At 40.5% G+C, this 12,348-nt stretch overlaps 1 protein-coding gene across 1 annotated transcript in view; it reads right to left on the bottom strand.

Moving 5' to 3' along the window:
* LOC126246633 (palmitoyltransferase ZDHHC8) overlaps positions 1–11,608 on the bottom strand; it is a 293,717-nt gene extending 282,109 nt beyond the window's left edge. The window contains exon 1 of the mRNA XM_049948415.1: positions 11,225–11,608. Within this exon, the coding sequence (XP_049804372.1) occupies positions 11,225–11,316 (92 nt within the window). The 5' untranslated portion in view covers positions 11,317–11,608. The remainder of the gene's footprint in view (positions 1–11,224) is intronic.
* Between the last annotated feature and the right edge of the window lie 740 nt (positions 11,609–12,348).

The following is a 12,348-nucleotide window of genomic DNA, read 5'->3' as shown; positions in this document are numbered from 1 at the left end:
CCAGCTTCGTGGGCTGCCTTTCCACATTTCCCACAGGTCATTTCAATCCCGCAACTCAGCGTTGTGCAACCAAAACGCTAGCATTTGTAGCACCGCATAGGGTTAGGTACATAAGGCCTGACCCTAAGTCGAAGAAAACCTGCCATGATGTGATCAGAAGACAACGTTGGAGAATTCTAAAATTCTACATTATTCCTACACATCCTTTGCTCTACATCCACTATCCCCTGTTTAAGTTCGGCTATGTCAATATCCATAATGTCACGGCATGTGACCACACCTTTGCTAGAGTAAAGGGAGTTATGCAGTTCAACAGTTGCATCACATTCACCCAATTTTTCAGTCTTCGTAAGTAGTTACACATGCTTTGCCCTGTTAGTCTCAACCAAGAGGGAACCATTCCACAGACGCTTCGAGGAAGTCCTTCCAAGGCTTTATGGATAGAGAAGGGGGACACTTTTTCAAATGTCCCCTCCTTCTAAATAACCAAAAACACATTTTTATTTATGACTCCATAAGCCCTGTTACTATAATTCAACTGATGCATGCTAAGGAAACAAGGGTCCACTCAGACAGAGCCCTGCATGCCTGAGTAAGCCTTATACAACTCAGGTGCGGCAGGTTCCCCAGAGGTTGCCCACTAACAACTATTCCAACTTAACAGCCATGCACCTCATCAGCATGCAGCACACCTTGAGATTGAGAGATTTTTTATACAGGTTTTTACCATCGTCACGATCCGAGCAGTCAAGCCAAGATCCCCATTCCCTGTGACACACATTGTTCCACTGCCACACAGTACAGTGGTCAATAAAGCATGCCCAGAGCTTAACAGGAGACTGGCAGCACTTACCAGTCCCCAGCTCAGGAACCCTGGGGTCGCCAAGCCCGTACTCAGCAAACAAATGCTGGACCCCTGAGGGTAGCGAGGCTGGAGGCTTCTCAAATGTATATTCCTTTTGTTTTTAGGGCGCAAAAACAACTAGGGTCATATGTGGCCATGTCAAAACTGTAGAACACGAAGAAAGAAGAGGAGTTAAAAAAAACAACTGCACATCCATCCCAATCAATGGAAGAGAAGATACATAAAAACAGGGACATGGAGAAAGGTCTATAAAATACGCCCTACAGAAACAGAGGTCCAGAACTAAAAATTAAATGACCTATGCCATGTTGCTACACTGGTGGGCTAAGGTACAAGGACTGCAGCCTTGGCAAGCAGCATCAACAGTCTCATTTCCTGCCAGACTGATGTGACCAGGAACTCACATAAACATCACAGTTGCCCCATTAAGAGTGAGCAAGTGACAGCTTTCCTCGACCTTTTGCACAAAGGGATGGATGGTGTACAGCACACAAGTTTTGAAGGGTGCAAAGAGTGTCTGAGCAGACGACAATTGAAAAGCCTGTGTCACTGGATGTAGTGCATGGCCTGATACAGGGCAGAAGAGCTCTGCTGTAAATACTGAGCAGTGTTCCGGAAGTCAATACCAGGATACGTCGGCACCAATGACAAAGGCACACCCAACACCGGTCAGTCCCAGAGCCATTAGTGTACACAAAGGTAGTATCACAAAGTACCATGCAAAGGTCATGAAACTGAAAGCAATAGAATGAGGCTGGAGTAGTGCCCTTAGGAAGTGAATGAAGGCCAAGGTGAACACGGCCCGCCACACGAAGCCAAAGTGGTGAAGGGTTCACACCCACGAGGAAAGTTGCAGGTAGCGTGTAGTTAAGATGCCAAAGCAAGAGCCGAAAGCAAACACCAGGAGATAAAAGAGATGGACACACCCTATACTGGCGATCAAAGGAGTCATCGAAGGAGTAGGCAGAGGATGGGAGGCCATGCATGGCATAGAAACGGCATGCATATCTGCTGTGGAGAAAGTCACAGTGGTAGAACAGCAGTAGTTTAGCAGCTTCTGCATACAGACTCTCAACCGGGCTAGTGTAAAAGGCACCATCGAATGGATGAGGGACTGTTACAAATGGACGAGGATTGTTCTATCTGCACCCCAGGAAGTACCATTGAGGACAATGAGGCACTGCATACAGCGGGCTGCCAGGTAAGATACGTGGGAGGACCAAGAAAGTTTCCTATCGTGCACGAGCGCCAGGAATTTCATAGTTTCAACTAACAGAAGAGCAACAGGCCCAACATGTAAAGACGGTGGAAGAAACCAACTACAGTGCCAGAAATTCATACAAATGTTTTTCTCAGTGGAAAAATGAGAGCAATAGTCGATGCTCCATGAGTAAAGATGATCGAGACATCACTGAAGTCGTTGCTAAATGAGACAAGTCCATGGAGAACTGCAACAGATGGCAAAACCGTGACGAAAAGGGAGCCGGAGATGCCTGGGGGGGGGGGGGGGGGAGACCATTGTAGGGTTAATAGAGATAGCAATGAGAATGACGCTCAGGACAAAACCCTGAGGCACATCGTTTTGCTGAATAAATGTGTCCGGCAAGGCAGAACCCACACGTACCTTGAAAACTTGGTCTTTTTAAGATTCCTGAAGGAAACCGGGCAGGCGGGGCAATAATACATCTTGAGAAACATTACTAAATGCCTTCCTTGAAAACTACGTAGAATAGATAGTTCGGAACCACACTCACAATGGAGGTATATTGGCTCTAATGGCAACAAACAGCCCTGACATCTTTGAGATGTCCATATCAAAGCTGGTATCAGTGACCATGAAGCAGCTGTGACAACAATGATCTTTTTTCGCCGATGACCTTGCAATTTTGGCAAACCATGAACAAACTGCAAAACATCAAATAGGAATACTCAAGGAAAGCGCCGAGAAGGTTCGCTTGCAAATTTCTTTTGAGAAAACGGAATTAGTGTGTACACTCAAACATACAGAATCTCACCACAAAATATGGATGGATAAACAGAGTTCCACATTTTGAATACCTGGGGGAAATTTTAGAACCCACTGGAAAAAAAAAAAAAAAAATCTCAAGAAACTCGAGCACAGAAACTAAAGAGAGCCTACAGTCGAAAACACCAACTTTACAATAAAAAGTGGATGTCCACGAATACAAAAATCAGGCACTACAGCACTGCCATTAAACCCGAGGTGCTATACGCAGCAGAAACCTTGTTACTCCATAACAAGAAGCTACTACAAGAACTACAAAAAGAAGAACAAAAGATAATTAGGAAAATCCTTGGACCACGAAAAACTGAAGCTGGATATAAACTGCAAACCAACAGAACTACAGAGGAAATTTCAAATACTGCTGCTGACATTAGAAAAGGACGCCTTCAATTCTATGGACACATACACAGACTCCTTGAGTAAAGACTCTCAAGCCAGATACTCACAGCCACTGAAAACCTAAGATGTATGACATGGGCCGAACAAGTACAAAGAGACCTTATTCGTGCTGAACTCAGTATTCAGGATACTGCAGGAACAAAATAGGCAAGTGGGAAGTCCAGCCAGAGACAACAGCTGAAAAGACTGGTAGAAAGTGGACAGATGAAAGAAAGAAAAGAAAGCTATGAGCAAGAAAATAAAGGTCTCATGAAAAAACCACAGGAAGTAGTGTGTGTGTGTGTGTGTGTGTGTGTGTGTGTGTGTGTGTGTGTGTGGGCGCGCGCGCGCGCGCTATTTCATATCACAATGAGGAACTTTAAACTTACTGAACATGGCAGAAGCATGTAGAGGAACTATGGCTCGAATTCAAAAGAACACTTGACCATGCACTGGATGTATATGTACCCAGTAGAACAATTCATATTGGAAGGGACCCTCCATGGTATAGTCACTGTAAAGAAATTTCTGAAGGAGAAGAGACTACAGCACAACAGGTGTAAAACCAAGTGTAGGACCATAGACAGGAGCACAGTGAATGGAACATGTTTGGCTGACAAGAGAGCAGTGCATGACATCTTCTATTACTAGTGAAGCAAAATATCATCAAATGATCTTTGAAAAAAAAAAAAAAAAAACACAGAAATTCTGGTTATATGTAAAAGCTTTCAGTGGCACCAAAGTGTCCAATCCCTAAAAAATGAGACAGGAACTGAAATTGAGGCTAGCAAAACAAAAGCTGAAATGCTTAACTTTGCTTTCAAAAGGACCTTTAGAAAGGAAAACCAAGGAGACGTCTCATACCATTGAGAAGATGAGTGAAATAAGCATTAGTGTCAGATGTGTCCAGGAATAGCTGAACTCTTTAAAACTGAACAAAGTTCGAGGGCCCGATGGAAACCTTATCAGATTCTGTACTTAATTTGCAGCTGAGCTGGCCCCTCTCCTAACTATGAGATCCATTCAAATGAAACCTGGTCAGTGGGTCTACCTTTGCCTTACACATAAGGTGGCACCACATAACTGCAGGTATGGTGGTGTCATCTATTGATAGAGTGTGAGGCATGCACACCATTTGATGTTGCATAGTGACAGTGTGGTTTCACGCCAAAGAGAAGGTGGTCACACAAGTTATCGTCCACTACCGAACGTGCAGGTGAGTACACAAAAACAACGAGGAATGATTTGATTTTTGGCAGTGGAGAGTGTTCGAGGCGATGAAATGTATCTACAAAAGAAGGCTGTGTACAGTGAGTACAGGCTGAGCCATTCAAGTGTTGTGAAATGGCGCAAACGATGCGTTGAGGAGCACATGTCACTGGAAGACTATGCTCGTCCTGGGCAGGCTCATCGTGTCATCACACCAGAAATGGTTGCGAAAGTGAATGCTTTTTGTCTTTGACAACCACAGAATCACCATGGACAAGATACATTGGTCACTGGGTATTGGCGTGGACACCACCCACACCATAATGCATCAACACTTGAACTTTCGAAAAATCGGTGCACAGTGGGTTCCCCACCAACTGACCACTGAAAAGCGCAATACTCAAATGGCACTTCCTTTGAGTCATATGCAATGTTATCATGAGGAGGAATACAGCTTTCTGTCACATATTGTCACAGGTGACGAAACATGGTGTCACCATTTTGAACCGGAAGGCAAGCGTCAGAGCAAGCAGTGGAAACATGTAACCTCACAACCTACAAAGAGGTCAAAGGCCGTGAACACCAGTTCTGGTAAGGTCATGATGTCCTTTTCTGACCACAAGGGCCCACTGCTTGTGAAGTTCCTGGAAGGGGTAACCACCATCAATACCCAGCGTTATCAAGTCACTTTACAGAACCTTAGATGAGCCATCAAGTCAAAACGCCAAGGCATGTTGTCAATGGCGTTATCCTCCTGTATGATAATGCCTGCCCACACATGGCCAATGTGGTGAAGACAACATTGTAGCTATTTTGGTGGGAAACACTAGAGCATACACTGCACAGTCTGGACCTTTCACCGCATGACTTGTTTGAATCTCTAAAACAAGCTGTTCACGCACATCGATTCGCAACGGACGGCGAAGTGTGTGACTGGGTCAGGGTCTGGAGTCGACAGCATCCTACTAGCTTCTTCAAGGATGGAATCAACCGGCTAGTGTCGCAATGGGATAAACGTGCCAACAGTTGTAGCGACTATTTTTGAGTATGTGTACTGTGTATAACAACATATTTGAGTTAATAAAATCATTACTGTTACTTTACTCTTGAGACCGGGTTTCATTTGAATGGCCATTGTATAATCTATTGAAGATGCCTAACAAAAACCATGCCCAGCAGTTGGAAGACAGCACATGCCACAAACGTCTACAAGAAGGGTAGCAAAAGTGATCCACGAAACTACCATCCAATAACCTTGACATTGATTTGTTGTAGAATCTTAGAACATATTCTGAGCTCAAACATAATGAGGTATCTGGAACAGAATGACCTCCTTCATGACAACCAGCATCGATTCCGAAAACATCAATCATGTGAAACCCAACTCGCACTTCTCTCATAACACTGAAAGCTATGGATAAAGGCAGTCATGTAGATGCAGAATTTCTTGCTTTTCGAAAAGCATTTGACCCAGTACCACACTTATGCTTACTGTTAGAAGTTCAATTATATGGGGTACCAGATAAAATTTGACTGGACAGAGAACTTTTTGGTTGGGGCAACACAGCATATTATCTTGGATGGAAAGTCATCAGCATCTATAAAAGCAGCTCTAGGTATGACCCAGTGAAGTGTATTGGGACTCTTGCTGTTCATGCTGTATATTAATGACCTCGCAGACAATATTAATAGTAACCTGAAACTTTTTTTGCAGATGTTACAGTTATCTACAATAAAGTACTGTCTGCGAGAATCTGCATAAATATTCAGTCAGATTTTGGTAAGATTTCAGCTTACTTCAAAGCTTCAGACATCCAAAAGTGTGCAGTTTACTGACTTATTGGCAGAATACTGGGGAGGCGCAATCAGTCTACAAAGAAGATAGACTACGAATAACTCGTACAATCCACTTTAGAATATTGCTCAAGTGTTTGGAACCCATACCACATAGGACTAATCGGCAATATTGAACATATACGGAGAAGGGCAGTACAAATGATCATAGGTTTGAGAAAGTCTATTAACGAAGTTTCAAGAAACAGCTTTAAACGATGACTAGAATATACAACCCCCTACAACTCTTTCACATAGGGATCATGATAACAATATTAGATTAATTACAGCACACACAGAAGCATTAATCATTCTTCCTGGGTGCCACATCAGAGGGCAGCAGGTAGAATTTTTCATTAAAATCCAAAAAGAGAAACATGGCATGCAAATGATGACAAAACCATGTTTTCAGTTAAGTTCTGCATTCTTCAGCTTGAACAGGAGACAGATTAAACTCATGGTAGGTCTAACAACTGACCGTACGAGCTTCAGGAAACATCTGCACACTTTAAATAAAGAGATAGAAACCCGTAAGTGCAGACTATGCAGTTGTGGGATGAAACTGCACCACTATCTTCTAATGTGAAGCACTGAAGTTAAAAGGCACAAAATACTTGGGTTACTAATTACTGAAGAGATTGTGTCTCAGAAAGACCTAGTGAAGGGTCTTGTACTAATCTTCAGTGGTAGTGGCTGGCCTTACTAGAATGACAAGAAGAAACACCTTCTCATACACTGTTTCGGTGCGCGCAACAAGTGGCTAAAACCATTGTTATTTGTTTCCCTTGTTAAATCAAATAAAATCAAAACTGCCTTCTGACAAAAACAAAAGTGTGTTGAGGAAAGAACATAATGAGCGTCACAAACTTTCCAATACAGATTTCCAGTCAAAGATAAAGATAAGATATCGTCAAAAGGCAATTTATAAGGAAAACTAAAATATTTGATTTACAACAGGATCTACATATGCCTCTTTTACGTAACTCAGTAGCTTTCTACAAAAAGTAAATACAAACTTGTAATACCCCTGTCTATTAGTGGTATGAAGAGTTACCAGCAAGAGGAGAAAATGTGATAAGTGGTTGGTTGTTTCAGAGCATCACCACGGAATTACAGTGGCTCATACGTGGTATCACAAGAAAGTGATTCAGATGTACTTTTCTGAATGAATTCTCCAAACCAATACTTCACTAAATTTACAGACAGATAACCAAATCTTCAAATCTGAAGGAAGTATACACTGATGCATATGATTGTGATTAATTAGAAAGGTAACCATTTTCTTTATGAGAACAAATATCTAGTGTTTATCGGAATCAGATATGGCATCCGCCTAACCTAAAGTCATTTGAAGCAAGCAGTAGGTGCTGCTTCACTAGATACAGGAGTCCTTAATAGTAGCTGGCATTAATCAATCTTTTTATTATTTAACATTTTATGTAACTCATGATAACAAAGAGAATAAACAACAAAATTAATGTGTAATCTGTAATACAAGGATAAATTCCTCTAACAGTTTCCAATCCATCAATTTTCAAAGTACTCCAGTTATTGTACATATCTCATCTTGATCCCAAACAGAAGACAAAGTAAGCCTTTAGGAGGATAATGAAATCTTAGTAATGTCAGAGGTAATTCACAACACCCCTTTCAAGTTTTAATTTAAATTTTCTCAGAATTTCATTTTCTCTTAACACCTCAGCTGCTATTTCAAAGGCTGCTTTTTTGCTACAGTTACGTTCTTAGAGAACTGTCATGCAACATGTCACTATGGGCATACAGAATGCTTTACAACACATCTGCAAATTGTTAAAATGATACATGAGTACTAATCACAGGATTACAATTATTTTCAAATATGCACACTGCTTTGAAATGTTACTGGTACAATATTTTAAATACGCAGATAATTCAGCAGGTAGTGGTTGATCTATGACAGCTAATTGCTTCTCATACTGAAATAGATGAGTAAGCACATTTTCCACCACATGAAGTTATATCCTTGCTATCACCCGAACTGGTGGTTCAGGTAAGGTCTTTTGGGACCAAACTGCTGAGGTCATTGGTCCCTAAGCTTACGCACTACTTAATCTAATTTAAACTAAATTATTATGCTAAGAACAACACTACACACACCCATGCCCAAGGGAGGACTAACTTCTGACAGGGGGAGCCGCCCAGAACGTGACAAGACACCTCAGACCACGCGGCTATCACCCGACCTGATTTAGGGGTACCTAGATAACGATTGCTGTACAAGGACATGAAACCAGTTTCTACCATACACAAAATAAAAAAATGGTTCAAATGGCTCTGAGCACTATGGGACTCAACTGCTGAGGTCATTAGTCCCCTAGAACTTAGAACTAGTTAAACCTAACTAACCTAAGGACATCACAAACATCCATGCCCGAGGCAGGATTCGAACCTGCGACCGTAGCGGTCTTGCGGTTCCAGACTGCAGCGCCTTTAACCGCACGGCCACTTCGGCCGGCCTACACAAAATATTTCCTAGACCTAGAAAGTAGGTAAAATGCCAAACATTTCAGATAATCAAATTTTGCCCCTCCCCCCCTCCTCCTCAATGATCAGCTATTTAGCAAAATCTTATTTTGAGCAACGAGCAAGCCATGAAAACAATCTGTTACAAAGATTTGCAACAGGTCTTAAGTCACATGCACAAACACAAAGACACAGAGTAGATCCCTGAACCATTCAAACGTAACTATGAACTACCAAGTTTCAGGATTTAACACATATGTCATAGCTAACTTAAAAGTTCAATGAACATGCGAATGCTGTTTCATACTCAGAACAAAAGATTAACATCTCTGGAAACCCATCTGAGTCTTACTAGCCTACAAACTTTCCTTGCACAGTTATTTTCCACTAGAAATTATAACCAGGAATTAGGTGATTATTTTCCACCAGAAATTAGAACCATGACAGTTGATTATTTTGCCACTTCCATTAAACAGGAAAACACATTTTCAATAATTTGCCAGCAACTATGAAGAGTCAAGCTAATACACTTCAACACGAGGCTGCAGAATTTATTTGTGGTCATGTCTGCCAATTCTATCCCCTTCTGATTTACGTATTATGAATAATATCCAACTTCTGCATCTCTTCAGTGTAGTGATGTTATCAGTGCCAGAAAGGATTGTAAACAGTTTATTTTCATGAAGCCTAGCTGTAACAGCATACTTATTTGTATATTCATTTTAGTATGTTTGTAGTAGCATGTCTGCAGTAAGTTTTTAACCATTGATTTATAAATAAAAATATGTATACAATGTTCTTTTTCAAACTACATACCCCTCCCCCCACCCCACCCCTTCCACAACATGTTCCACAGCCTGAAAAATCTCTACTGAATGAACAGTGTACTGATTTCTAGTCCAACCTAATCCAGTATTTGTAGATAATGTGATACCTTTCAATGAACTGATGAAGCCACCAACAAGATGGAAGTAAAGGCCTCAAGGAACTACTTACGCATGACATCACTAAATCTACAGAAGCATTAAGTGGCACCAAAAAACTAATGGAGTATCTTTTGGAAACATTGGTTGATAATTGATAATTTTTTTTGCCACAAGCCCAGAGCATGTTTGATATCATTAACTAGTACCTGCCACTTTTTTCCATCATAAGAACTGAAAGCAGCATCAGATAGTCATCAAATAATGCTTGGGTGGTGGAACTTTATGCTGATGCCTTTAAACAAATCAAGCACTTGAAAATTTCATACCACGGTGGGGAAAATGTGGATTTTACTGTGGAGGTAAAGTACTAATGGATTCCTGAACATAGAGGGCAAGGTGGAGAGGAAGGAAGAGAGCAAATCCATAAGTATCACCTGAATGAGAAATTATATATAGCCTGGAACAGTTTACAACTCACTAAACAATCAAATAAAATACAGTTTGACTGTCTCGACACTCTCAGAATTGTTACAACATTCTTCAGTAGGAGGTGGGCACTTGACTCCCTTTGACTAAGTTTCTTCCCCATTTGATATTACAGTTGTAGATATTAATTAATAATGATATTTCACAAACAATTTGTGTTAAAATTATTTCATGCAGGCCCAAATTCACACACAAATAATGAAAAAATGGAGTCTGTATCAAGAAAAACGTACAGTACCTACTTCAAATAACATGTGGGTTAGCAATAACATACTGCACACAAGCTTTAGATAAACAGTACATAACATAGTCAGCTAATCATAATTTACATTACAGCAGTCACAGGACAAGCAATACAGTGAGCTCGACTGAAGATGCTCATTTGCTAGCAAAAATAATTTTTCAGTACTTTTAACTTTGGAAATAACAAAATATGTTTGTCAATATTTCAATCTCCGTGCTTTTTTTCCTTCCCTTCTATAACAAAACTTGTTTGTTATTACACGTTAAATACGACACTCCAGCAGAAATAAATGCATAGGCAACACTGGAGCGTACCGCATTGTTTTGACGTTATATTTAATAACAGTTACTGTAAAAAACTTCCAACTAAACATAATCTAACAGCTACTACTGGCACTTCCCGTTATCATGTAGCCATATTTACGACACCCTATGATTGTAAAACAGGGAAAACATAAACAAGCTGACACGTAAATACCATAAATATTGCGAAAAATCTGTTACCAATACAACACTAACAAGTAAATACTTTAAGCAGCTAATAACATACGGCCTCTTGTTGCTTGACAGCTAGATCACTAAATGTCAGTTCGTTACAGAATGATAGTTTACAAAAAAAGCAGAACCGTCACACAATTTTGATGTCAACTTACGAGCAGACGGGCAGTATCACAACCTTTCCATAACTTGTCAACAAGGATTCAATGACTAAAACCAAATGGTGTTTATTATTTGGCTTCTCAAATGCATACTTACGGAAAATAGAAGAAGAGAGTAGTTGCGCCCAAGAGCAATATCCAGGCAAATGTGGCCGGAGTATACTTCGTACAGCTATCACATTTCGGCATTATGTTACCTGAACAATTATTGTGGCCAAAATTATTCCAAAAGTTTTCTGCTATAGGTCAACATGGCCGCACCTATTACTGATGGACTATATCCCGGTGTTGAGACTTAAGTCAACATGTAGGTGCCCACACTGCGCTTGATCAAGTTCCATATTCATGGGCCTCACTTCATAATCCCTAATTTGTGTACCGATTTCTTGAAAGCAACTCAAATCTTATTAACACATGATAAAGTAAATTACTAATGTTTCCCATTTCCTGTGTGTATTCGTCCGCGAAACGGATCCTCACTGCGTACTACCACAACTTGAATAACAAATTCAATATCTAATGAAGATGAGAATATGTCTGACATACGAAACTTGAAGATTCCGGGCACAATAATATTGAATTAAATTAATTAGAACGTCAGGATGCTGATGCGAAACAACTTACAGTTGAGATATTCTACAAAACAAATTAAATAACTGACATTATCAGTCACTCCAAGTCGTCCTGTTTATTATAGAAAACATTTCGATATTCACGTCTGTCTTGCACGTGTGCTACAAATAATTTTAGAAACAAGTCAAAAGTATAATTTATTACAGCATATTCAGAAGAGCAACTTTAAAAAAACCAAACTCTATCTTTACCTGATGATGAAAAATTGTTTATCCAAACATGTCTCAAGAAACAAAATTGATATATAGGTTGACATAAGTTTATTAAGCCCAATTCACACGGACCGTCTCGTCACGTCACGTCAAAATATTTCACGTTTTTCAAATGGAGGCATTGAAACAGGTCGTCAGCAGGCTGTCAGTTCACATCAAGGTTTCTCGGGAAGGATGTTTTGGCGGCGACGTCGTCTGCTAACATCCAGAAATTAATCTATTTTCGCTGAGCTCACTCATGTTGTTACTGTTGTTGTAGTCTTCAGTCCAGAGACTGGTTTGATGCAGCTCTCCACGCTACTCTATTCTGTACAAGCCTCTTCATCTCCGAATAACTACTGCGATCTAGATCCTTCTGAATCTGCTTAGTGTATTC

This window comes from Schistocerca nitens, chromosome 1 (genome assembly GCF_023898315.1).
Source record: "Schistocerca nitens isolate TAMUIC-IGC-003100 chromosome 1, iqSchNite1.1, whole genome shotgun sequence".
In the NCBI taxonomy this organism is placed as follows: Eukaryota; Metazoa; Arthropoda; class Insecta; order Orthoptera; family Acrididae; genus Schistocerca; species Schistocerca nitens.
This window is presented reverse-complemented; position numbering and strand designations above follow the sequence as displayed.